The following is a 26,378-nucleotide window of genomic DNA, read 5'->3' as shown; positions in this document are numbered from 1 at the left end:
CAAACAACACAGAAGGGCTGCTCTCCGGCTCCTGGCACAAGCTCCCCCGGCCCTGGGCGGCACAGCCTCACAGAGACCATCCTAGAGGGACAGGGCTTTGGAAGCCTTGGGCACACTCCCCCAAAGTCATGCAGGGGGACGTCCTCACTCCTTTCATTGGTCTGGCACAGAGCCCAGACCCCGCCGTCCACATGGCCCTGAGCAGAACAGGCAGGAGCAGTGGGGGCCTGGGGCCACGGTCCAGAGCAACAGCCTTCAGCCCACGTAGAGGCCCGGCACGGGGTGGTTTGCAGGCCGGTGCCACAGGAACCCAGGGAAATGCAGCGAGAGACTCCAAGCAAAAGAAGGACCTCTCCTGCAGGGTGTGTTGGGGTGGCTCTGCACTGCTGGGGTTAAGTCAAGGGGCCGTGAGTGCAGGCAGGGGCATGCACAGGCTGGGGTCCCTCCAGGCACACCACAAACGGGGTGCAGCTGCACACCTCAGCCCTTTCCACTTTGGGTCACAACACCCCCACTGTCTCCTGAGTCACAGGTTTTAAGAAACACTGTAATGGAGACCCACTCATAGGCTTCAGGCAGGGAAAAAGAGAGCAAGCATGCTCCCTAGAAAGGCCACTTCAGTATGAGACGTTTCACAACACAAGAGGATTTTTAAACAAAGAGTATGGGCCAGGGTGGGGACAGGGAGACCACCACTCTGGATGGGCTGCATAAGAGGAGGTTACCCAGGGACCTAGAAGACATGGCCAGGGCAGGAGGGCATTTCCAGGGCTAGTGGTGAGCTTTTCCAGAGCCCAGTTACCCTGCCAGACATAGGCCTCCTGACCCAGGAAAAAGGGCCAGGCCCACACCACACTGAGAGGGAGGAGTTTCAGGACACAGCTTCCTCCCATTCCCAAACTTGAATGACTCCTTTAGAGTCAGTTAGGACATTTTTTTTTTGGGGGGGGGGGTACCAGGGATAGAATCCAAGAGTGCTGAACCACTGAGCCACATCCCCCAGGGTCTCACTAAGTTGCATTAGGGCCTCGCTAAGTTGCTGAAGCTGGCCTCGAACTTGTGATCCTCTGTTCTCAGCCTCCCAAGCGTTGAGATTATAGGTGTAATGCCACCAAGCCCAACTTTTGTTTTTTAATATATAGAGATGTGTTTATTCTTCTGGGAAAACAGTCAACAGTGAATGAGTCTGTTTTCCACTCAGGCTTGTGAAATGCCTGTCCGCTTTCAGGGTAACTGGTAAACTGAGACATCTATGCCTAGCCACCCACATGCACCCTGAAGTCTCAGGGTACCTTTTAACTGGGCAGGGAATCCTTAGGGTGAAGTTCTGAGCAATGGATTGCATTTCAAGGTGCTTTTCTACCTGGGTCAATACAGCATTCTACACTCACCCTTCATTATGAACAGAAGTTGTTACTGTTTTAGACAGTTGGCAAGTTAACTGGAATTTTAAAATTTATTAATTGAATAACTTCAATATTATCTCAGAAGGACAAAAACAGATGTATATTTTTACTTGAAATATTCTCTCGAGGAGATTTAATTTGGGGGGGATGGAGGATATGCCTACATAATCTGTATGTTATTCATGCTTAATAAAATTACAGTTGCCAGCCAGCATGAGGCATTTGAGATCTTACTAGCAAAATCCAAGAGTATCTGAGGCAAAAAGGAATAAAAATCTTTTCAAGAACAAACGATGAGATTTAAGTTACTGCAACCTAATCTAAGCCTTAGTAATCTTCCTGACGTTTTCTAACTGGTGGTTTCAATGTGCAACTTGTCAAGAGAAAGGAATCAGTTCCCAAAAGCAAACAAAATCATCTCATGCATGTAAAAGCCCTCTCACCCTCATTACTAACCAGCTCTCAACTCTAAGTTTAAGTCCTAAGACCACACCACTCGTTCCTCCATGGCTAGGACAACCCTGAACTCCATGGGAAGGTGGACTTTATGGTTTACAGTGCAGATGTACAGACCAAACTTCTAAGAGAGGACAGAGCAGGTCATCAGCAGCTCAGCTGATAGGGTGCTCCTCCTCCCTTTCTCCACCTCTCTAGGGGGTCTGTAATCCATGCCCTGTCTCAATGCTGCTCCCCACTACTTTCTGGCTGCCCCCCGCATGGCATCTTCTTGGGGGCCAACATGTGCAGTGCTCCCAGTTTGCCGCACAGGGGAACGAACCCAGGGTGCGAACCCAGGGTGCTCTACACTGAGTTATGATCCTAGTCCTTTGTAATTTTCATTTTGCGACAGGATCTTGCTAAGTTGCCCAGGTTGGCCTGGCACTTGAGATACTCCTGCTTCTGCCTCACAAGAGCGGCATGGAGAGCAGGTTTTTGTTGTTGTTGTTTGTTTGTTTGTTTTGTAGTGCTGGGGATTGAACCCAAGGCCTTGTGCATGCGAGGCAAGCATTCTACCAACTGAGCTACATCCCCAGACCTGGGGAGCAGCTTTGAGATGACGAGGACACACTCTCAGGCCTTGATGCCTCTCCCTGTGGGATCCATCCCGAGCCAGGGACACAGGAACAAGGTTAAGGTTCCGGCAACCCACAAGCCATTTTTGCCGAAATGGGAATGGCTGGGGCATCGGGGTGAGGAAGGGAGGCCTGGCCTGCAAATCAGCGGTCAGTGGGGCTCAGGGACCTCGCTCAGTGAGAGCGAACCTGTTCCTGGGTGGCAGCGCACACGGGCGGCGCTAGGAGCCTCGAGCAGCAAGCGTGCTCTGGGCCGTGCACGCGGGACTGCAGCTGCAGGACGACGCAGGCCACGTCCGGACACGCCCGGACACGCCCAGAGGGGTTCCGCCTCGCGCACGCCCAGCTCGCTCTGTGAGGCGCCGACCTCGCCCCAGCAGGGCCCGCCCCTCGCCCCGCCCCCTAGCGGCTGGCCCCGCCCTCGCCCGTCAGGCCCCGCCCCTCCGCCCGCGGCCTGCGGCTTTCGCCGTCCGGGTACCTGCTCGAGCGCCGGCGCTCGGCGGCGCCGCTGTCCACGGCCGCCCTGGGCGCGCTCCTCCGCTGAGGAGCCATCGGGCCAGGCTGCCGCGGAGTCCGGACCGACGAGGAGTCGCCAGCCCGGGGCGAGCGCCTGGGCCGGGAGCGGAGCGGCGCGGAGAGGCGGGAGCGACGCGCTCGGCGGTCCTCCGGCTGCGGCCAGGCGCGAGCAATCGGCGGCCGAGCGGCGGGGCGGGGCCGGCTGGTCCGCGGCGCGGCGCTGCGCACCTGGGGCCGCGGGAGTCCGCCAGCGGGACGCTGAGTCGGGGCTGCGGGACGGCGGCGCGGCTCTCCAGATGCAGTGACTGCCCGCCCCCCAGGGTGGCCGCAGTGACCTGCCCTCCCCAGGGTCGCCAGGATGGCCTGCCCTGCCCAGGTGGCTGCAGGAACCTGCCCTCCCCTGGCCAGTACCCTCGGGGTGGCCAAGGTAAGTTTTGGGCCCCTCAGAGGGGTCCTCCCAAGCGCACCTGACACATAAGGCTGGTCAGACTCCTGCGTCCACCCCGCAGGGACAGCCGCCGGGAGTCACAGGGTCCTGGAGGCCGGGCGTCCTTGTCCTCTGGAAGAACACGCTGGTGGGGTCAGCAAACTGAACAGTGACTCCTGTGGAGTTTTCCTCCCTGTACCATCTCACCCTTTGTGTTTTTATAATAGGCGGGGGAAAATGAGTCTCTCTGTTTCCCTTGCTACTTCATTATCATCCAGACTCTTCTATTGGTCTAAACTAGCCAACTCTGATATGCATGAGTCTCATTCCCCTTTCAAATTACCGTTGCTTCGTTTAAAATCCTAGCTAATTTTCTCAGGAGTAAAATTTGCAGTTTCTTCAGTCCTGCCACCAAGCTGACCTGAGTTCTAGAAATGGGAATTAATTTTAAGGTTATCCAAAATTAAATTGAAGGTAGATTTTCCACAGAAACATTGTATCACGGGACCTGATGAAAAGTGTCCAGAGACCTCTGCCTGACTACTTTCTCCCAGATGGTGTATCTAGAGAGAATTTGGCTAGGGTGCTGCTCAGGGTGGAATGCTTGACTAGCATGCACAAGGTCCTGGGTTTGATCCCCAGCACCAAAAAAAGAAAGAAAAAAGAGAGAGAGCCTTGAAAACAATTATTTTGTAGTTGTTTGATTTGATATAAATCAAATCATGAGGCAACCAAGCCTCTGCTATTTTAGAGACAAGTCACAATTCAATAGCAGAAGTCTATATTGTGAAGACTTCTCCATTCATTTTCATGTTAGTGATACGAGTTTCTTCTAAGGTAATAAAGGCTGATAACAAAACTGAAACAGTGTGAGGGAAGGGTGGAGAAGTCTCTGCTCCTATTTATATCTCATTTTTCCTTCACCAGGAAAGCATCCAGACACAAGGTCCTATTGTAGGAACGCACACACGTTCTGAGATGTCAGGTCCCACACCCTTTAAGATGAGATTAGTGCATCTGGACCTCAAAGGAGCTCCGCCCAGGGTCTCCTACTTCTCAGAGGTAAGCACTCACTTTTACCTGTGGAAATGTTGGGAAAAGAATCCCAACTGTGCAAAAAGATTCAAAGAGACCCTAAGGGCTCAGCAAGGCCACGAGGCCCTCAGATATATAATAGAACTTTTTTTCAGAAGGACAGAGCCACAGAGTAAGAACAAAATGTTGGGGAAAGAATCCCAACTGTATAGGGCAGCAAGGGTGAAGGAAAGAGAAGGCTCAGATCCGGGGAGGGGCCCAGAGCTGGCAGAGATGGAGTGGAGGAGGGGCCTGGGGATGGCAGTCTCCATCCCAGTTGCAAGAACCTGCTCTTAAAAACTGAGCAGCAGATGACCTGGGGCTGTGGCTCAGCAGTAGAGCACTCGCCTAGCATGTGTGCAAGGCCCTGGGTTTGTCCTCAGCATCACATAAAAATAAATAATTAAAACAAAGGTATTGTGTACAACTAAAAAAATAAAAATAAAATATTAAAAAAAAAAAACGAACAGCAAAGAAGGCTCAGTGAAGACATGAAGACTTGTAGAGAGGACAGCTGCCCAGGTAGCGTGACAGCCAATGCAAGACGTGCAGGGACCAGTCTGTCTGAAAGCAAGGCAGACAGGTCAGTGAGTGGTGGAGTTAGGGAAAGGATGGCGTGAATCAGACAGCCCAGAAATGCCGCCGCCAGTCCAAAAGCACTGTGGAGAGAGTGTGTCTCTTAGGAGTGGATCGTGACGAGAACATGGGAGACGGGAACAGCTGGGAGCAGAGCCACAGACAGTATGGCGCCTGGGAAAAAATGACAGAAAAGAGAAAATCCAACACAAGACTGAGAGGCTAGGTGACAAAAGCAAGAGGCTCAGGACAGAGGCCAGGAAAGTCAACTTGCTCACCCTTAGAGCTCTGGGGCAAGTCAAGGGCAACAGCCTGTGGCCCCCACATGTCCAAGGCAGCTGGGTGGTTCTGCCAGTCTGACGCTGGGCTTCCTCCTGTGTTCGCAGTCCTGTGACAGCTAGAATCACCTGGGGACCTTGCTCACATGTCTGGCCGTCTTTCAGCATGATGGTCTCAGGATAGCGCTGCAAAAGGGCAGGCACAGATGCTGCCAGGCTCCGTTCCCCACCTCCCCACCCAGCATGCTTCCAACTGTCCCGTGCTTTGGGAGAGGAACCCGTCAGCAGGGACACCCCAGGTTGCAGGACACAGCAGCCATGGCCATGGTCCTCACCTGGAGACTGATGGCTGTCTAGACCTTGCAGGGCCCTTGGGGCAGGCTGAGAAGACTAGCTCTGCCCTGGGTGTGGAGACAAAGGTCTTAGAAGGGCCTCACCAGTACCAGGTGCTGACCAGTTCTTCAGAGCCTCAGTTCCTCTCGCCTCTGGGTCCCCAGGCTTGGCTCCTCTGCTGCCTCTCTGCATGACATCTGTGCCTGTGGGCCCGAGCCCTCCTCCCCAGCTAAGCCCCCAGAGTTAACTGCTGGTGGGTGGCAGCGCAGTCCATAGCACATCACCCTCCCTGTTCAAAATGGATGTGTCCCTAGTGGAGGGTTTGACTTGGCATAAGAACATGTTCCCGATTCAGTGTTTCCAGGAGAAGTGGAAGTATTAGCTACTCCCCCATCTGCAAGGCTGGAAAGAGAAGTGTCCGTGCAGCACTGCATTGAAAGTTGCCTTTCAATCAGATGGTCACTTCATACCCCCATCCCTGTCTCCCCCAGATCTTTCCTCTGTTCCACGCGCTTGGGGCAAATGGCCTCCTCATTGAGTATGAAGACATGTTTCCCTACGAGGGCCGCCTGAGGCTGCTGAGGGCCACGCATGCATACAGGTACCACCAGGCAGCCTGGGGGAAAGCCTGGGCTGGGCAGGATGGTCAAGAGTCCAACTGTGTGGGCATGCTCCTTTTCTGTCTTTCTAAATGCGTGTCCTTTATTATAAGAACTGATAATAAAATTAGCACATCATAAAAGTAAAACCTGAGGAGAATTTGAGGACATAAGCACCCACCATGGCCCTGGGGGGGAAGAGCTGCGCTTGCAGATGGGTCCCCACTCTACCATCTGCCACCTGAGTGCCGAGCACCGTAGGCTGGTGGTGGGTCAGCCAGTGCCTTGGCTGGTTCTTGGGCTGGGGTTGTAGATTAGGGGGGGAGGATAGAGATCAGTAGGATCAGGCATGGTGGGCTTCAATGACAGGTCACAGGAAAACAGGCAAAGGACGTGAGCTGACAGAGTCAAAAGAGGGAAGAGAAGTGACCAGTGGCATTCAAGGAAGTGTCAGTCCCCTCCCTCACTAGATCACAGGACAGTGGAGGAGAAGGAGTAGACCCCCCACCACAGGCAGCTTGGCTCTGGGCGTCTGGTTGTGCCGAGAGCTTCCAGGCTGCGGATGGGAGGCTGCAGAGGTGCACGCGCCCTGCGGGGGCAGCAGGGTTCTGTGTGTTCTTTGCACTCTCATTTTTTCTTACCGTGAACATATTTTATATTTTCAGTGTTTGTATTTTTGGCACTAGGGACTGAACCCAGGGGTACTAAAGTACTTCCCCAAGTTGCCTAGGTTGGCCTGAAACTTGCCATCCTCCACCTCAGTCTCCCAGTAGCTGGAGTGACAGGTGTGTCTCCACCCCCAGCTGTGAACATATTTTCTCTCTTTCCCAGTAGGAAAAGCACCAGGGTTTCTTTGACACTTGAAACAGGTGTATTATAGTAAAAACGTTATGTGATTAGTAAACTGATTAACTCATAAGATGCTCTGAACACTCAAAAACTAGAGATAGCTTTGCCTGGCCGGGTGTGGTGGCACACACCTGTAATCCCAGCAGCTTGGAGGCTGAGGCAGGAGGATTGCAAATTCAAGGCCAGCCTCAGCAAAAGTGAGGCACTAAGCAACTCGGTGAGACTCTGTCTCTACGTAACATACAAAATAGGGCTGGGGGTGTGGCTCAGTGGCCAAGTGCCCCTGAATTCAATCCCCAGTACCCCCTGCGGAAAAAAAAAAAAAAAGTAGAGATAGCTTTCATTCTGAGATCACTCCATAACTGACAACTCATATTGAAGCGGTTAGCGGGCCCTTCCCCGAGTGACCACCACATGCTTAGGTCAGGGGCTGAATACAGTGCGATTCTGTGAAAAGCACGAACACCTCACTCCGAGGACTAGGCGGGACTGGCTGGGGCCAGCTGCTCACTCTCCCGTGCCCTGGCGAGCCTCCTTCCCCTGTGGAGAGCTGGGACTCACTGTCCCAGAGGAGCCCGAGCCTGAGGAGGGATGAGCGGTGTGCCCTCTCACGGCCTTTGTCCTCCAGTCCCTCTGAAGTCACAGAGATCTTGCGCCTGGCCAGGCTCAGCGAGCTGGAGGTGGTCCCCTTGGTGCAGACGTTCGGACACATGGAGGTGAGTGCAGGGTGGGGCTGCCTGGGGCTGGGCTGGTCCCCGTGCAGGGACAGCAGCTCAGCACTCACTAAGAGGCCACTGCCTTGGAAGTGCTGGCCCTGTGAGCAGCAGAGAGCACAAGCTCAGGCCAGGGCAGGAGGGGCCTTCCACTTTGTTTGTGTCTTTCTGCTGAGAAGCAGCCTTGGTCAGGTGGCTCTTGGGTCATTTCCTTCAGTGTCAGCCTTGACTCACACCCCAGGAAGGAGGGGTCCTGCCCCCTTCCCTCGGGCTCTGCAGCACTCCCAGGTCCCCCCACAGCTTTCCCAGGAGGTCCTCCTGCCCCCCCGCCCTGGGCTCTGAGCCTGACCTCGCCCACGGTTGCCACCTGTCCACTGTGTTGCCACCTGAGTGACGGCTCTAGTCCTCTCCTGCTCCGCCCTTCCCTGGCCCTTGGGCATTGCCCACAGCCCCTCTCCTGTACCTGCCCCTTCCTGGCCTCCATGGCTGCTCCCCTGGGCCTCCATTCTGGGGTGCCTCTTCCAGATGGCATCCAGAAAGAATGGGGAGTGGGAAGGGGTGGGGCAGGGTTGACTCTCACCCTGTCAGTGTGTCCCCTCTGGCAGTAGAGGATCCTGCTGGAGGGCACAGGAAGCAGCCCTCACACAAGTGGCTGTTTGAGCAGCATTGTGCATCTGGGGGCTTGTTTGGGGACTCACCAGCCTCTACCATGCCCAGCCAGCAGGTCTCAGCCTTTAGTTGGGTGGTGAGTAGAACCTGTCCCTTCAGTTCTGCCCTCCACTCAGGAGTGGCTGCTAAATAGCTGGAGGCTGGGCACCCAGCTGGGAGCAGGTCCAGCAGCCAGAGTTATGGGTTAGCACCCAAGACCCTCAGCCGGTTCCCGGGCAGACCACAGGAGCTGTCACAAGGCGCAGGGCTGGGAGCCCTTGCCGGGCCGAGGAGGCCTGCAGCAGCTCCCTCCTCGCCACAGTTTGTGCTGAAGCACGCGGCCTTTGCCCACCTCCGGGAAGTGGCGCCTTTCCCCAACACCCTGAACCCCCACGAGGCGGAGTCCCTGGCGCTCGTGGGAGCCATGATCGACCAGGTCCTGGAGCTGCACAGAGGTGCCCGATGGCTCCATGTCGGGTGTGATGAGGTAGGTGCCATCAGCCCCACATCCTTGGCCCTTCTCTCCTTGGGGCCGCCTTCTAGCGTGCCATGATTTCATTTAAATGGGAAAACTGGAGTAGAGACAGAGCTTGTGCAGGGAGATAGGCCCCAGGGGAGGATGAAGGTCGCACAGGGGCAGTCCTGCAGAGCCTGCACGGGACACCCCAGGTGTCAGATGAGACCAGGACCCACTGGCCTGGGCAGGGGCCAGAGTGTGCAGTGTCCCCTACCCCCCAGTAGGGGCCCAGTCAACCCTAGTCATGGGCAAATTCTTGCCCTCAGAACTTTGTTCTTAGCAAAGAAGTGCAGTACAGGGTGGCAGGGGGGTGCTACTTTTGGAGCCTGAAGCACTAGCTGGGAAACCTGGCTCCCGGAAGAGGCTGGTGATGTGACCCCTAACTCATGCGGTGGCCCCTCCCTGCCCGTTTCACTGGTGGGGCTCCAGATGTGTGGCAGGGCCTGGGGCAGCTCAGAGCCCTGAGGCCTCTGCAGGTCTGCAGCCCAGGAGAATCCTGAGCTAGGCCTACATTTGGGGACATGCAGCACTGAGGTTTCCCAGTTTCAAAGTGAATCTGCTTGCCTTGAGTATGTGTGTATGTAAGTGCACGCCTCAGCAGCCTGCAGGGCACCCTGGTGTTGTGTCGCCCTCACTCCGCCTCACTGCAGAGCCTGCCCTGACCCCAGAGAGCCTGCACTCCTGTCTCCCAGCCCTGAGCCTCCAAGGTGCTTGCCTGGTCTGGACACTCCATATAAATGGAGGGAATCACAGGATAGGTGGCCTTCTGTGTCCGGCTTCTCGTACTCAGTGTCCAGGTCAGGGTGGCCAGGAGCATCCTGTTGCAGGGTGTATGTTTAGCTGTTCCTTAACTGGACAGAGCCCCATCGGCTGTCTGCATAGGGGTGCTCTGAACATCCAAGGGGTCCCAAGTGGAGCTGAGTCTGTGCAGAGGCAGGGTTAGCCTGCAGAGCCAGCGACTCACCCCTCCCCAGCTGCCTCCCCGCAGTCTGCCCTGAGACCCAGGACGTGCTCAGGGCAGTGCCAGGGCCAAGCGTGCTTTCTTCCTCAGGTCTACTACCTGGGTGAGGGGGAGGCCTCAAGACGGTGGCTGCAGCAGGAGCAGAACAGCCAGGCAAAACTCTGTCTGTCCCACATGCGGGCAGTGGCCAGCCACGTGCTGGCCCGACACCCCGGCATCACTCCCCTGGTGTGGGATGACATGCTACGGGACATACCCCAGGACCAGCTCACAGGTGGGCCCAAGTCCTGGGATGGGGCTTCTGCAGGCCCCTCCCCCAAGACCTTTGACCTCAAGGTCTCAGAAGTGAGCTTCTGTGTTCCCCTGGGAGTACCAGGCTGAAGTCATTGCCCTGAAGTGGCTGTAGAGTCTGCTGGAATGGGCTGCTGAGGGCAGGGGCGTGGCGGGGGGACTGCAGGGCTTCCCACAGCCTCACAGTCCTCTGGGCAGCCTATGGTTGCTGTTCCCTCTATCACAGGACTCCTCCAGCTCCTTCAGGGCTCAGGGTCCTGGCTCATCCTACCTGAATCTTGGAGATGAGCTAGAGGAGTACCTCCCCAGCCAGGGAGGTGGCATTTAAGCACATCCCCCTGGTCCACCCAGAGCCTGAGGTTCAAGGAGTCCCAGGGCGGAGCAGGGATCCAGGGCTGGTTGCTGCCATGCTTCTGGGAGCTTCCTGGGTCCAGTAGCAGCCACTATCCATGCCTTTTTAGATGGAGACTAATGAGAGCACCTGGGTGTGGTGGTACACACCTTAATCCCAGTCCTGTGGGAGGCTGAGGTAGGAGGATTGCAAATTCAAGACCAGCCTCAGCAACTGAGACGTTTCAAAAGTTAAGGGAAAAAAAAATAGAAAGGACTACAGATGTGACTCAGTGGTAGAACTCCCGGTTCAATCCCCAATACCAAAAAAAAAACACAAAAAGCAGCACTCCAACTGGAGGTGTGCTGCCAGGGCAGCTGTGGGGCAGCAGCACGCACTCCAGGAAGAGCTCAGGAGGCCCGTTACTGCCAGGCACGTCTAGAAAGCTAGCACCACCCTGAGCCTGGGAAGATGACCTGGAGAGAAGGTGTCTGTTCCCATTTTAGTACCAGAAGAGTGTGTCTCGGGAGCTGGAGTGTGGTCTGGGTAGTCCGTCTGCCCTCACGGCTTCCCTCTGTCCCTAGCATCCGGGGTGCCGCAGCTGGTGGAGCCTGTACTCTGGGACTACGGGGCTGACCTGGACATCCACAGTAAGGGTCAGTACCAGGTTGCCTGGGATCTTCCCTCCATGGCCATGCAACAGGATGGGCTATTTCCCCATCCCCTGCAACCCCGTAACGTGGCCCGGTCTGAAGGGATGCAGGGCCCTGTCTGCTTGGCTGACTCGTTTGTGATAGAAGGGCCAGGCACTGCCCGTTGCCTGGGAACAGCCCCAGCAGACCCAGACCTGTGTCCGTCCTCAGCCCTTCACGTATTCTCTTTCTCTACCCAGTTCTCTGACATCTCTTCCAGTAAACTAGAGTCTCCTCTGCTGAAACGAAACCTGGGTCAGACAGCGTGGGGTCTCAGGAAGCGGGTCCTGGCTTTGCGCGGGCTGCTTCCGTGGGAGTGCTCACACTGGGGCTCTCTCACCCAGTCCAACTCATGGAGAAGTACCGGGAGTGCGGCTTCCCACGGCTGTGGGCTGCCAGTGCCTTCAAGGGGGCCACAGGGGCCAGCCAGGCCCTGCCCCACATCGAGCACCACCTCAGGAACCATGCGCAGTGGCTGCAGGTGGCGGGCAGTGGGCCAGCGGACATGCTGCAGGGCATCATCCTGACTGGATGGCAGAGGTGAGCTCCAGGGAGGCCATCCTGGGGTGAGAGGTAGCCCTCCTGCCCCCACAGCTATCCCCCAAGCTGGGGCGCTCCAGGCTGGGAGCACAGCCCCCACTCCACACTTAGTTAGTAAGGCCACTTTGTAGGGGCATGAGGTCACACTGGGGCACTTTGAGGACTTCACACCATTTGAAAAGTATAGCTACAGAAAAAACCCTGGTCCTTGGACAGAGCCTGGCTCTGCTCCTGACCTGCAGGTTGAGAGGGCAGAAGCCAGGCACACCTGCCAGCAGACTACTGGAAGCAGGGCCATGGGGAGATGTGCTGAGTGGCCGGGCCCTCTGGCTGCCCATGTGTGGCTTATGGTCCAGTACCTATCCAGAAGCTGCCCGTAGCGGGTCGGTCAGCTCCACAGAGCTGCTAGATGGCTCCCACTGAGGCACTGTGAAGATTCCTCAGACACCTGCTGTGCGAATCCCGGGCACCAGGACTGCCACATAGAGCAGAGCCCCCTGGCGTGCATGGACAGTGCCAGGAACTCCATGACATGCAGCATGTAGGTGCAGAGAGCCTGATGAGAGTGTGAGGTCAACATCAGCAGCTGCCTGGCCCCTCCATCTTCCTCCACCTGGCTCCACCCCCCTACAGCCATGTAGCCACACAGCCTAGGAAATAGGCCTGGGCAGGTGGGGGCCTAGGGGTGGAGGACAGGACCAGCTCAAAGGCTGCTGCAGAGGTCTCAGAGAAGGCACTGGGGCTCCGCCCTAGGAGGCAGGAGGAAGGGCCTGGACAGCATCTCAGAGGCGGCCCCTCCAGAAAGCAGCATGGCAACAGGTCCTGACAAAGGCTCCCACTGCACAGGACTCACTTAGAAACCCCTGGCCAGTGGTGGGAGGGACCCAGCTGCTCCCAGGGGGCCCTGCCTTGAACCCTAGAACAAGCAAACGCTTCTCAGGTCAGGGTGGCTGTGGCCAGGTGGACTGGCTGAGGGCATGGAGCTGAGCCCTCCTCTGGACATAGGTACGACCACTTCTCCGTGCTGTGTGAGCTGCTGCCTGTGGGGATCCCCTCCCTGGCTGCCTGTCTGCAGTTGCTGCTCCATGGTACGTCCTACCCAGCAGCCCCAGCTCTGCCACTCCTCATTTGGGCCTGGACTGTGGTCCTCCATGCAGTGAAGGTTGAACACACAGGGTTGGGGGGCTGGGAAGGGCACTCCTAGCTGCCCTGTGATTGGCTCAGGGCTGCCAGTGCCTGGAAGGTAGGCAGGATGGGTCCCTCAGACTCAGCCCTCAAGTGGGATGGGGAAGAAGGTCCCACCTTCACTACATACGTGTCCTGAGAGCCATGAGGTAGGCTATGCAGGACCCTGCTCTCTACACCTGACCCCTCTGAGGGAGCAGCTGGCCCAGACCACAGCAGGCAAGTGCAGCAACCTATGGAGACCCTGTCCCAAAATAAGGACTGGAGATACAGCTCAGGGTGCTGGGTTCAGTCCCCGGTACCAGGAACACAAGCAGAGTCTGGGAGCATTTCTCAGGTGCCTGGAGCCTCTTTGGACACACCACTGTTGAGCAAGCTGCAGGTGCTGGGGCTGCCAGCATCACCATGCTTGCTGCTCTGTCTTGATCTTTAAAATAGCATCCAGCCAGATGCTGTGGCCATACCTGTAACCTCAGCAATTGGAAGGCTGAGGCAGGAGAAAAAAAGCCGGGGCTGGGGCTGTAGCTCAGTGGTAGAGCACCCGTCTCGCACATGTGAGGCATTGGATTCGATCCTCAGCACCACATAAAAATATTGTGTCCATCTACAAAAAAAAATAGTTAAAAAAAAAAGAAGAAGAAGAAGGTGGGGTACAGCCCAGTGGTAAAGCATCCCTGGGCTCCCCAGTACTGGAATAACAATAATAGTAACAAACACCTTTCTTGTGTTGAATGAGTAACTGCCAAGTTGCCCACCCTGGGGAGACCTGGGTCAGCCTGTGCAGGTGGGGTCTGACAGGTTCCAGCACTGCTGTGCCTGCTGTCCAGGGACAGGGGCCTGGAGACCCACATGCAGATGGTGAGCCTGGCAGGGAGCAGGCCCCTCTGAGCACTGTGCCTATGGCTGGTTCCAGGAGGATTCACTGAGCACGTGAGACTGAGGGTGGAGAACCTCCTTGGGCTTCCCAGCCTGGAAGCCGCAGCTATCCCGAGGTACCTCCGCCCCGTCCCGTCCTCCCCTCCCCTCCCTGCCCGTCCCTGGGGACCACTGTCTCAGAGTGGCTCTCTGGCAGTGAGGGGACCGGCTCCTTCCCTGGCAGTGACATTCATGCCCTCGTGACTCAAGTCAGCTTCTACCTGCGCAGTTCTGTGGACGCACTGCTAGAGAGGAACAGGTGAGTGCCTCAGTGAGCAGACCCCACCAGTCTTGTCCCTCATAAAGGCTTTCTGGAAGGAAACATGACTTCCAATTTTCCCTGCCAGATTCTAGAGCTATCCAGGGGTGTGTGACTGTGCAGCCCCAAGCTTGCCAGTTGGCACCCCTGAGAACACCCCTGTGTGGACTCACCCCAGGTACGTCACTGGCTGGTTCAGCCCCTACCATCGCAGGCGGAAGCTCATCCACCCGGTCATGGTCCAGCACATCCAGCCTGAGGTGCTCAGGTAACCCCTGTGTAGCTAGCCAAGGGCCTGGCCCCAGAGCAGCTGTCCCCTATATGTGGCAGTGCCCACAGTAACCAACGTTGAGCTGAGACGAGCTTTCCAGAAGCTGTACCCCTGGATCTTGGATGACTCACGTGTACTGTCCTTCCCTAACATCCGGGCAAGGTGGTGCACACCTGTAATCCCAGTGGCTTGGGAAGCTGAGGCAGGAGGGTCTTCAGTTCAGAGCTAGCCTCAGCAACTTAGCAAGGCCCTGAGCAACTCAGTGAGACCCTGTCTCTAAATAAAATATAAAAAGGGTGGGGATGTCGCTCAGTGGTTAAGCATTAAGCATCCCTAGATTCAATCCCTGGTACAAAATAAAGCTAGGTTATCCCTAGCCTAAAAGCCTGGGCAGGACCATAGGTCATCTTTGGAAGTCAGGCCACCTTACTCCATCCTGGCCCTGGAGAGGGCCCTTGTGTCCAGAGTCCCCTCTGCCCTCCTGTCCTTCCCTGGCTCAGGGATGTGAGCAGAGCCTAACAGACCCTCCTACACTGCACAAGACACTACCAGCTACACCACCTGCTCACACTCGATGGGAAAAACCATCAGCCAGCTGAACAGCAGGCTCCAGTTTCAGACGTTAAAATGTGGCCAATCTCTACTTGTCTCTATGAATAAACAGACACGGGGAAGTGCACCCCTGGGGCTGTTGCAGGGGTCCTTGGCAAGCAAGCTCAGGTCCGTCTTCCTCAGCCTCCTGGGCAGGTGGAGTGCCCTGGTACAGCAGCTGGAGACAGCCCTGCAGCTCGCCTTCTACCCAGACGCTGTGGAGGAGTGGTTGGAGGAGAACGTGCGCCCAAGCATGCAGCAACTGCAGGACCTACTACAGGACCTCAGCGAGGCGGCCACCACTGGCCCCTGCCCACCAGCCCTGGCTGGGACACTGGTTGGGACTGCCGAGGGGCAGGGTCCACAGGAGGGCTGAGGGCCCCTGCCACAGGCTAAGGCACTATGCTGTCCCTGTGGCCTCCTGTTTCCATACCCTGCTGAGCCCTGGGCAGCTGTGCAGACCAAGCACCCTCATAGCACAGCTGTCTTTGGGAAAATCATGGACACCAGGGAAAGCAGGGGCTGTTCACCACGTGCACGTGGAACCTCACCATTCTGAAATAAAAGGGCAGCAGGAGCCAGAGTCCCCCGACACATCGGAATCCAACTTTTTATCCCACTCTGGTTACAGCTGGCTTTGTTCCTCCAACACTAAAGACGAGCCCCAGTTCTGGGTGCTTCTCATTTACAAGCTTCACAAGCTGCCAGAACATATTGCCGCACTTTGCATATTTCATTTTAGGGAAAATTTACAACATCTCAAACTTGACCGCTGAAAACACCAACTTTGGCCTAAAGGACCACGACCCCAGCTGGGGCTGGTGGGCAGGAGCACCTGCCCTGCTTCCACTGGAGGTACCGGCGTGACTGCCCTGTCTGGCCTAGGAGCCTCCGGCCCCAGCACCTGAGTGGTGCTGTGGCTTCCCCAACCTGATCACACCTAGGGGCACAGCCCCGTGGGGCTGACCAGAGCCCTGGAGGCCAAGCTCGGCACTTGGAAGGACCTGGATCCACTCACAAGGTGGACCAGGCAGGGGCAGGTCAGTGGCAGCTGGCACTTGGCTTCTGTGGGGAACAGCTGATGCCCTCCCTCGGGTCTTCAGGACTTGAGTGACTGGGATTGGGTCCCTGTGGAACAGCTGTCAGTTTCCAAGTGCTGCAGGATGCCGTAACAGGTAACCTCTGTTCTAGGCACATGGCTTCTGCCTGGGAGGTGAGGGCCCAGAGGGAGGACTGACTGCTCTGATGGCTGACGACACTCTTGAGTCCTGCGAGGCTAAGGCCAGCACCCCGCTGGAGCCCGTGCCTGTCCTGCCTCAGCTCTGGCCGCCAGGGCTGTCAGCCTCACTGTCGCTGCTCTGAGACCGTTCCGAAGGGCTCTCCAGGCGGTGCAGCTCCAGGAAGTTGGTGACGAGCCTGGCTACAGCTTCCACGTCACTGAGAGGCAGGTACCAAGAGGAAAGGCAGGTCACCGTGGCATATGCATCCTCAAGACCCTGCGCTGGCCTCATCCCCTGCTATCCAAATACTGCAGTTCCCAAACTGGACCCCTCACCCTCCCCTGCCACATTCTGTGCTTTCCCTGCAGATGCCATGCAGGGCTCCCTTCAAACATGCACAGCCCCCCACAATTGTGCTTCCTCTGAAAACCTGTGTCCCACCCCCTGTGCCCCAAGACACTGGGTGGTAAATGAGAGATCAAGGTCGTGCCCAAAGCGGGCCCCACCCCGCCTACCTGCGACGGCCCATGACTGCACTCTGGGTGAGGGGATGGGAGAAGCCTGTGGCAAACCGGAGCACCACCATGTAGCCCTTCCCAAAATACCGGACCTTCTCCTCCTCCACATTCACATCCCGGATGTCATTTAGCAGGACCACCACTGGAGAGGTGCAAAGATCAGTGGTCATGTACCCCTCCCTACCCAACTCCACCTGCCTATGCTGTGGGCATGGTCGCTTTGGAGCCATTAGCTCTGCTGAGAACAGTCACAGTGGCACTGGTGGCAGAAGTACCCTAGGCCTGATTCCAAAGCATCAGCTGGGTAAGAAAGACAAGCTCAAGCCAGGCATGGTGGTACTCGCCTGTAATACCAGCAACTCAAGAGTATGAGGCAAGAGGGTCTCAAGTTTGAGATCAGCCTCAGCAACTTAGTGAGACCCTGTCTCAAAATAAAAAAAAAAAAAAAGGACTGGGACTGTGGCTCAGTGGTGGAGCACCGGGGCTCAATTTCTCATATTGGGGGGTGGGGGCAGACAAGCTCAACAGACACATGTCATGAGCTACTGGGCCCAGTGTGAAAGCTGGCCTTCCCACAATCTGACAGCAGAATCCCTAGCTAAGGTTTCAATTTCCCCCAAGGCTGAAAAACTGCTAGCCATCACAGTGCAGTGTCCCATCTGCAAGGAGTGGGACAACTGTGCAAGGCTCCTAGCCACAATCCACCAAGAAGCCCAACAGCATACCACTACCCCAGCCTGCTAGGCAGGTCTGGTCCTCATCTGTCCAGCTTGGGGGCCACAAACAGGCTAAGGTGCCACCCAGATCAGGAGAAGCCAGCAGCACCCAGGGCCTGACCCCTCACAAGGTACTCGCCAGCCAATGAACTCTTGTACGTGCAACCACCTATTCATCGGTAGTGGGCAGCAGATGACCAGATGCACAGTGCACAGCGCACTTAGGGGAACTCTTCACTAGCCCACAATGGGAGCAGCTCCCGAACCCAGAAGTTCAAGGATAAGCAACTCCCTGACTGTCCAGACCCTCAACACAGGCCTGGCAGAGCCAATGGGGAACTGAAATCAGGAGGCCCTCTGAGAGCAGAAAGGATCTTGTCAGCTGCAGAGCCACCTGCTCACTGGTACAGCTCAGCCTGCCTGCATCATGACCTACCCGCACTGCCCAGACTGACCTGGGAAGAGCCACTAAGGGGTGGCCATCCTTCCCAACAGTCCAAGCCTTGAGAACCATGAGTCCTCAGAACACAGGGCCTGCCTGGGCCCCACACCCTGTGGGCCAGGGCATGGTTGAGGAGCCCAGCTGCAGAGTGAGGTGTGCTTGGCCCCCGAGGCCTGCGCATGCCCGACTCCCCCGCCTCACCTTGGTCATGGCCTGCTCTGAGAAGAGTCAGCAGCTTCCTGTAGAGGCTGAATGTTTTCAGAACCACCTTCCCGGTGCTCTTGTTGAAGATGGCTTCCTGGAAACACGTACCTTCACCACACAGACCTCCAGGGAGGGGCCAAATGGGCACTATCCCACCCATACTGATGTGGATGCTCAAGAGGAGACCCTTGAGCAAAACCCAAACCCCAGATGCCTGAGCCCAGTGTCTGCGGTCCACTCTCTGGACCCATGCCATGCAGGAATCATAGTAGGAAAACAGCGGGTGGAGGAGGCACCCATTCCAGGACAAGAGGACAGCCTAGTGGCAGGGCCATCAAGAAGGCAGAGGTCAAGAGCAGCCTGGGTTGGGGCTGGAGTTGGGGCTGGGGTTGTGGCTCAAGTGGTAGCACGCTCGCTTAGCATGCGTGAGGCACTGGGTTCAATTCTCAGCACCACATAGAAACAAAATAAAGATATTGTGTTCACCTAAAACTAAAAAACAAATATTTAAAAAAAAAGAGCATCCTGGGACCAAGTGGCTTTGAGGACCCCGGAGGGCTGAAGAGCAGGGGGTTCACACCCTCTGTGCCACAGCAACCCCAGAGGTAACGATTGTTTCCTTAGTGGAAACAGTCACTGGGAAGCTTCTAGAGACTTCCTGGCCCAGGGATGGTCTCAAGCAACATCCAGGGCCTGTGTCCAGCTAAATGGACACCTTTATGCCAGTCAAACATGCTTTCTCCAGAGAGGGGCACTCTGCCACCCTCACCCACATCTTACCTCCCAGTCTTCCAAGTTCTGCACAGCCACAAACAGGCAGCCTGTGACATAGAAGAGCTTCCAGCCCAGGCTATCTGTAGGCAGACACAGGACACCCACCATAAGTGATGGGCCAAAGCTACGGAACCAGGTGGGTACAGAGGCACACACCTGTAATCCCAGCGGCTCAGGAGGCAGAGGCAGGAGGATCCCGAGTTCAAAGCCAGCCTTAGCATTTAGCAAGGCGCTAAGCAACTCAGCGAGACCCGGTGTCTAAATAAAATGCAAAACAGGGCTGGAGATGTGGCTCAGTGGTCAAGTGTTCCTGAGTTTAATCCCTGATACCCCACCCCCCACAAAAAAAGCTATGCAACCACAGGGAGCCCTGCCTGGCACGACCTTTCCCCAGACACTGACTGCCCTGTGAGAACCCAGGCAGCCAGCTGTGCTGCTGGTTTTATCTTGGTTACTCGGGACTTGCACACGACAAGCCTTCTCAGCTCTGGGGAAGCATGCAGGGCCCAGCTCCTGTTCATCTTGGCAAACTTCTAAGAGTGGGAAGGTGGGAAACACAGATCCTCAATGCAGCACCTTGGGCAAATGCTAAAGAGCTCTTTGGAAGACTTTCTCTTTTTTTTTTTTTTTTTTGGTGTGTATGGGGGTATTGGGGATTGAACTCAGGGGCACTCGACCACTGAGCCACATCTCCAGTGTATTTTATTTAGGGACAGGGTCTCAATGAGTTGCTGAGTGCCTCACAGTTGCTAAGGCTGGCTTTGAACTTGCGATCCTCCTGCCTCAGCCTCCCAAGCGCTGGGATTACAGGCGTGGGCCACAGTGCCTAGCTGGAAGACTATTTTATGACACAGGAAAATGCCTGAGGTTTGACATGCAAGATGCAGGCCACATGGGGTGCACACATCAGTGCAGGCAGGTAGCACACGTAGCACTGCACAGGGTGAGGAGGCAGAGATGCTGGCCATGCCCAAGGCCACACCACAAATACACACATGAAATTTTTTTTCCTCCTTATTTTCCAAACAGTTGAGGAAGTTACAAGGGATGGTGTACTTTACCTCCACTGTAGTAAGCAGCAGCCAGGCCAGTTGACAAGATTCCTGCAGAGAGGAACAAGGAGTACCTTACAATAGAGCCAGTGAGAGTCCCACTCTCCCTCCCAATGCTGCAGCCCCTGCCAGCCCAGCCAGTGTGCCCTCTCCACTGCAGGACTGCTGTGCACTGGTACAACAGGAAGAGTCCACCAAGTACAGAGTGGAGGAACAGCCCAATGTTCATTTAAAAACACAGTATAGGCCAGGCACAGTGGCCACATGCCTGCAATCCCAGCTTCCCAGGAAGGCTGAAGCAGGAGGATGGCAAATTCCAGGCCAGGCTAGGCAACTTAGCAAGAATGTCCTAAAATTTTAAAGTGGGAAAGGATGGGGATGTACTCAGAAGAATAACCCTAGGCTCAATTCCCCACTAGCACAAAAAAAAAAAAAAACACGAAAATATGGTGACTTAAGAAAAGCACTACCCAGCTGGGGCTGCAGTGACAGAACACCTGCGCAGAAGACACACGGCACTAGGTTCCATCCCCAGCACCACAAAAGAAGACAGGGGACAGGGTAGAATTAGGAAGGAAGAACACAGTCCTAATGAAGCAGACGTGCACCTCCCAAAGTGGGCGGGGAAAACCTAACAACAGGCAAAGACAGCTGGTACTTTTGAGGGCAGAAAAAAAGAGGAAATAGTTTCGTTTTCACCCTTTTTTTAGTCTTTCTGTTCTGGGGGAATTTATAAAGCCTTACCGACCAAGAGGGACCAGGACCGGATGCCCGGAGCCCTCTTCAGATGGAGGCAGGAGTTGGTGCGAGTCTCTACCTGCATGTACATCCCTGGAACACGGCTCCACGCCACAGGAGCGGGCTGGGGAAGGGGAGTCATGAGGCTGCCACGCCACAGCCGGGACCCAGGCGGCCCGCGGGCACCGACCGCCGGATCCCGGGGCTCCCCCTCCAGGAGCTGGCCTCCCGGCTCACGTCCGCTCCAACACCACTGCCGGCCCACGCTGCCCAGGGCTCCGCTCCAACACCACTGCCTGCCCACGCTGCCCAGGGCTCCGCTCCAACACCACGGCCGGCCCACGCTGCCCAGGGCCCTAGCCTGGCGCGGGCAGAGCCCTTAGCCGCCCCATCTCGGTCTTCCGGCAGCCCACCCGGACCCGCCCCGCGCCGGCCCCTGCCAGGAGAGGGAAGCGAGAGCGTGCCCACCGCGAGTCCCGATCCAGGGGCAGGGGCGGCTCTGGCCGCAGGCCGACCGTGTCCAGGGCGCCGCCCCGCTGCCTCCCAGCGCGACCCAACCTCACGAAGCCTAGGGCAGCACGCGACGGCCCCCTCGGCCTCCGGGGCTCCACCTGCGCTCACGCACACGCGCCCGCTGGCCGTCTGCTCAGCACGCTGTCCGTCCCGGGTCCCGGTCAGCAGGGCCGGGTCAGGACGCTGCCCACCGCGAGGACCCCAGCTCCGGGAAGGCCACCGAGCACAGAGACGCGGCGGGACCGCGCGGGGCGTGCCCACGACACGGGAGACCGGCGGGCACCGCCTGCGCCGGGCCCGGCACCGGAGAGGGGGGCGAGGTCGGTCGCGCCGCCTTCCGGACCTGAGGCCGGCCAGCCGGACGCGCGGACTGCGGGGCGGGGGCAGGCCTCACACACTTCCGAGGTTGGGGCGGGGGCTCTTCACTTCCGCGTTGGGGCGGGGGCTGCGCGCCTCGGAGCTGGGGGCGTGGCCTTGCTGACTTCCAGGGTTGAAACGGGGTCGACGGACACCGCGATGGGGCGGGGCCGGCCGACTTCCGGGTTGGGCGGGGCCGGCGGACTTCCGGGTTGGGCGGGGCGGTGGCTGCAGGGGACTGGGTGGGACGTGCTTACTTCCGGGCGGGAGCTGGTCTCGGTGGCCGGGCGGTTGGGAACCCGGCTGACCCGGCCTCTCCAGCTGGCCCCAGGCGCGGAGGGACGGACCTCGTGCTGGGGCTGCGACCCGGCAGGAAGCCGCCTGAGGGCGACGGCAGGCGGGCGCCGCCCGGAAAAGCTGCCGTGGAGCACCTGAAGCTGGTGGCACCAGTGATGTTCAGGCAGAGGGCTGCGGGCTCAGTGGCTTTTGAGTCCAGGTGTCCTGTGGTGCCCGGTCAACACCGCAGGGCCGGTATTCAGAATGTTCTTAATAATTTAAGCAAGATATTAACAAGACGGTATGATACGAGTTCAGGAAAGTACAGGTACAACAGCATCCATGACCCTACCCTGGAGGAATGTGACAGTGGTCCACCGTAGGCTTTGAATGTGACCCTACTGCTGTGCTCTCCCTGTGCCTCAGGATTACTTTTCTTCCCCAACCTAGAAAAATTTATCTGTCCCTGAGTACACAGCCACCATAGGAACAAGTTATCCAGACTTTGGGGATGGTACCAGAAGATCTCAGAAATGACTCTCTCCCAAATTAACAAGTGAATTACAGCTCCAACACAGAACACCTGGAATGTAGCCTTTGAACCACTCTCCCCCTGCGGTTCATGACAATGGGCAGAATTACAGCTTCTGGGACAGGAGTCCCCAGAAACAAATCAATAAACCTTCATTTCCCTTTTTCTTAAAACCATGCCATCGTTATTGGATTGGCATCAGGAACAAGGAGCAAGCTTTCAGCAACAGGCACATTATAAGAAAATGTGGATTGCTGGGGCATCCGTTGCTACTTGAAAATGGCAAGGTAGAGAAAAGTGTATTGTATTCTGTATTTGTAAAAGGGCATGTAAAAGTCAGGCACGTCTGAGGTAGGAGAGTGGCTCCATTCTAGGGGCACCAACCCTGTCTCAAAAACAAACAAACAAAAAGGACATGAAAAGATTGCAAATATGATCCAGCCGCAGTGGCACACACCTGTAATCCCAGCAGCTCCAGAGCCTGACAGAAGGATCACAAGTATAAAGCCAGCCTCAGCAACAGCGAGGCGCTAAGCAACTCAGTGAGACCTGTCTCTAAATAAAAAATACAAAATAGGGCTGAGGATGTGGCTCAGTGCCCCTGAGTTCAATCCCCTGTACAGAAAAAAAAAAAAAAGGGGGGGGGAATAGTGTTCTACCGCAGGGTTTCTTGTCATTGAAGGGATTAAAATATGCTCTTCTGTCAGGTACTTAGGCCAAAGTAACTCCATTTTGAAAATCAGCACCTGCCACCCATGCAGGCATGACCTTCCCGTTAAGGCCCACCCTGAAAGAGTCCCTAACTACCAAAACGACAGCAAAGATGCCACATAACAATCACAGGACCGATGGGTCATCTGTTGTCCTTGACTATGTAGATGAGAAGTTTTTTTCCGGCAGGCTGCTGCGCCTTGCAGAAGGGCAGCCTAGCAGATATTCTGTCAACAAACCTTTGCTTGAACTCAGAGATGTGTCCCTCGTGGATATTAGCGCCAGATACCCTAACACTGGCATGTTGACCATTTGAATTAAAGGCTCTTGAAAAATGACAAAATCCAAATGCATTGTAGCTCAATCTGTTTCTGGTTTTTTGTTTGTTTGTTTGTTTTGTTTTGTTGCAATACAGGGGATGGATTCCATGGGCACTTTACCACTGAGATACATCCTTATCCCTTTTTATTTTGACAGAGCCTTGCTAAATTTTCCTTGAATTTAGGATTCTCCTCTTCAGCCTCTTGAATGGCTCAGATTAGAGGCCTAGGCAACTGGGCCAGGCCCCTTACTGTTTCTTAAAAGAAGGAGACTGGATCCTTCTATCAAAGATTTCTCCCTGCACTAGAAACAAAAGCAGTGTCCTTATCCTCAAGGAGAAGAGGAGAGGCAGGGATACCCTACTGACCGATAAAAAAGCTTTTTTTAAAAAACTCCCCACATTTCTGCCCCTCCAGCGTTCTTCATCCACCCCAGTGTAAAAGTAACTGCCTTCTAACTGCTGCCTCAAGGCCTCATTTCTTCACAAGGCTCCTGTGCCATTAAAACTTGTAAATATGTTTGTATTTTTTCTCAAGCTAATCTGTCTTATTTAATTCTCAGACCCATCTACAAGGATGTAGGTGGGTCTACCCTTCACCATACTAAGATATTTTTTCTCTTTGGTTCACTAAGCTTAAAAAGGGCGGGAACAACAGATGATTTGCACAGGAACCCACCCAATAAGTGAAGTTCATTAACAGAATAGTAAGTTCCAAAAGACATAAAATCTAGTTGCTTAGAATGAAGATCCTGTGTAAGGATGGCCGTAGGCCTTAGCCTAAGCAACTCCATTTTAAAACAGCCTAAGGCTTGAGACTTTTGATCTGATACTTGAACTGGCATGCAGTGGGAATGTCTGTCATTAGCTTGTCATGATTAAGTGTGTTTGCAGTGCTTAGAATTAATCTAGAATTGTTTCTTGTGAATTGATCATGTGTATTGCAGTGCTTAGCATTAAGGATTGTCATTTTCTTGATTAACCTGTAGAGTGAAATTGTATTGTTTTGAGTGAATAAAGCATTGAAAAGGGCAAAAGCACATGGACATTCTTTATTTTTCCTCGACTGCATAAGTCGAAACTTTTGCCCATCACGACAACCTGTAGAAGGTGAAGTCCAATTTAGAGCAGTTCTAGGTGAACTTGGCTTTTTCCAAAAGTTCAGGCCTTGTCCCTAATGCCAACCCAAGAACAAGGACACGGTTTTGAGAAAAAGGAGACGTTTTATTGCTTTGCAATTGAGAAACTGATGTGACTCCATTTAAAAAAAAATAAATAATAGCAGCTTCTATCTCGAGAACTGTCCTAAGGAAGGGGGCGTGACCCTTGTCCTTGGAAAAACCCACAGAGCACTCCTAAGCACATATCTACCCTGCTGAGTTGTTTGTCTACAAATAACAGGAGAGATCTGGGGTGCCAGGTGTCCCTGACTCAGTTAGGCTAGATGAGGACCCATAGGAACCCCCCTAGCAACCTCCAATCAGCATGAGACAGGGAAAATACCTGGGATGCCAGATGACCCCCAGTAGTTTATGGTGGTTGATAACATGTTGGGAAACCATGTAGTTTAGCATGTACACCCCTCATGGCCTAAATCAATCAGTTCAAAGAAATGCCCCTCTTGTACTAACCAATCACCCCTACCCAACTTGTTCCCGCCATTGAATGTGCTAACAATGTTAAAGAGTTGTTGTTTGACTTTCCTGTGGTATGGAATGATTTGCTGTGTGGTTATGACACATAGAGTATCTCCCCAAAACCTATAAAATCTCACTGGGCAAAGGACTGGGACTACTGCGTCGGGAACGGTTGTTAGTTCAGGCTCAAGCTTGCAATAAAGACTCTTGTGTGACTGCATTGGATTCGGCTCCTGGAGGTCTTTTGGGGTCCCACGAATCTGGCATAACACTAGCAAGGGAGAAACAGGGGAACTCCTATCCCAGATGCTGTAATTCTACCCATCAGGGGAAGCAGGGGCTTTTATTTTTATTTTTATTTAAGAAAGAGTGAGAGAGAGGGAGAGAGTGGGGGAGAGAGAGAGAATTTTAAAATTTATTTTTTAGTATTTGGCGGACACAACATCTTAGTTTGTATGTGGTGCTGAGGGTCGAACCCGGGCTGCACACATGCTAGGCGAGTGCGCTACTGCTTGAGCCACATCCCCAGCCCCCAGAAGCAGGGGCTTTTAAAGACCATATTCCACATTTTTTTTTCTCCTGTCTGGAGTTGTAATTCACTTGTTAATTTGGGAGATAATAATTTCTGAGCTCTTCTGGTACCATCCCCAAGTCTGAATTACTTAGTTCCTGTCATGGATGCATGCTCAAGGACAGATAACTCTGCCCAGGATGGAAAAGGAAGGCAATCCTGTTTTCTGAAGACTAGGGAGGGGGAGAGGTTAGGTAGGAGGAGAATGGGGCCTGTTAGAGAATAAAACAAGTCCCTTTAAAAAATAAGTTGTAGGCTGGGATTGTGGCTCAGTGACAGAAAACTTGCCTCTCAGGTATGAGACATTGGGTTCAATCCTTAGGACCACATAAAAATAAATAAACAAAGGTATTGTGTCCATCTACAACTAAAAAAATATTTTAAAAAATTTCTAAGTTGCAGCGGTAGAGTGTCAAGGGCTATACTCAAAGCATAAAGTGTACCATGGTTACAAGACCTGGAAGGAGGGGCTTTGGAGCTCTGGGTTTTCCCAGCCCGAGCCTTCAGAACATGCATGTGAAAGTCCAGTGTTGGGGTCAGTAACTCATACATGGCCTACAAGGATAAGGTTTGCTGTAACATTTCTGCGGGGTACAAGGAGGTCATGAAGTTCTCAGTGGGTCTGAACTGAGGCCACCCTCTCCAAGGGAACAGAGAAGGCGATTACAGCAAAAATATTCCCAAGGTAAACGGTGTGCTTGTACCACTTCAAAGCTACATCACACACAGTAGAGCTCTGGCTGCTCCTAGGCG

The 26,378-nt window shown here is 54.9% G+C and overlaps 3 protein-coding genes across 8 annotated transcripts in view; 1 reads left to right on the top strand and 2 right to left on the bottom strand.

The window, feature by feature from the left end:
- Positions 1-3,091, bottom strand: part of Ogfod3 (2-oxoglutarate and iron dependent oxygenase domain containing 3) — a 29,669-nt gene extending 26,578 nt beyond the window's left edge. The window contains exon 1 of the mRNA XM_078041344.1: positions 2,958-3,091. Coding sequence (XP_077897470.1) covers positions 2,958-3,031 — 74 coding nt within the window. The 5' untranslated portion in view covers positions 3,032-3,091. The remainder of the gene's footprint in view (positions 1-2,957) is intronic.
- Positions 3,092-3,281: 190 nt separating this feature from the next.
- Positions 3,282-15,639, top strand: Hexd (hexosaminidase D). The gene is given in 14 exon segments (XM_005341964.5): positions 3,282-3,422; positions 4,350-4,484; positions 6,175-6,284; positions 7,760-7,847; positions 8,815-8,979; positions 10,061-10,244; positions 11,177-11,248; positions 11,629-11,824; positions 12,830-12,912; positions 13,923-14,001; positions 14,082-14,183; positions 14,362-14,451; positions 15,190-15,353; positions 15,356-15,639. Coding segments are annotated over 14 exon segments (1,623 nt in total). The 5' UTR covers positions 3,282-3,353; the 3' UTR covers positions 15,442-15,639.
- Cybc1 (cytochrome b-245 chaperone 1) lies at positions 15,630-21,769 on the bottom strand. 6 transcript variants are annotated; one of them, XM_078041349.1, is made up of 7 exons: positions 21,617-21,769; positions 20,716-20,833; positions 19,981-20,022; positions 18,926-18,999; positions 18,143-18,239; positions 16,781-16,925; positions 15,630-16,482 (listed from the first exon to the last, which is right to left on the bottom strand). In XM_078041349.1, exons 2-7 carry the CDS (start codon positions 20,798-20,800, stop codon positions 16,362-16,364), a joined length of 564 nt encoding a protein of 187 aa, XP_077897475.1. In that variant the 5' UTR covers positions 20,801-20,833; positions 21,617-21,769; the 3' UTR covers positions 15,630-16,361. The 6 variants fall into 6 exon arrangements, with proteins under 6 accessions (XP_077897475.1, XP_077897474.1, XP_077897473.1 ...); XM_078041348.1 differs by lacking the exon at positions 21,617-21,769 and adding an exon at positions 21,178-21,610; XM_078041347.1 differs by lacking the exon at positions 21,617-21,769 and adding an exon at positions 21,335-21,475.
- Between the last annotated feature and the right edge of the window lie 4,609 nt (positions 21,770-26,378).

This window comes from Ictidomys tridecemlineatus, chromosome 3 (genome assembly GCF_052094955.1).
Source record: "Ictidomys tridecemlineatus isolate mIctTri1 chromosome 3, mIctTri1.hap1, whole genome shotgun sequence".
NCBI classification, from domain to species: Eukaryota; Metazoa; Chordata; class Mammalia; order Rodentia; family Sciuridae; genus Ictidomys; species Ictidomys tridecemlineatus.
The sequence above is the reverse complement of the archived record's forward strand: the minus strand, read 5'-3'. Positions and strand labels throughout refer to the sequence as shown.

Bases quoted from the DNA above. Each gene is read 5' to 3' on its own strand.
- Cybc1 (XM_005341963.5), bottom strand. From the start codon at position 20,851: ATGACTCCCCTTCCCCAGCCCGCTCCTGTGGCGTGGAGCCGTGTTCCA. The intron at 19,000-19,980 runs GTAAAGTACACC...GTCTGCCTACAG, and splicing joins TGCTGCTTACTACAGTGGAG to ATAGCCTGGGCTGGAAGCTC. The intron at 16,926-18,142 runs GTGAGGCGGGGG...GCACCTCTCCAG, and splicing joins CAGAGCAGGCCATGACCAAG to TGGTGGTCCTGCTAAATGAC.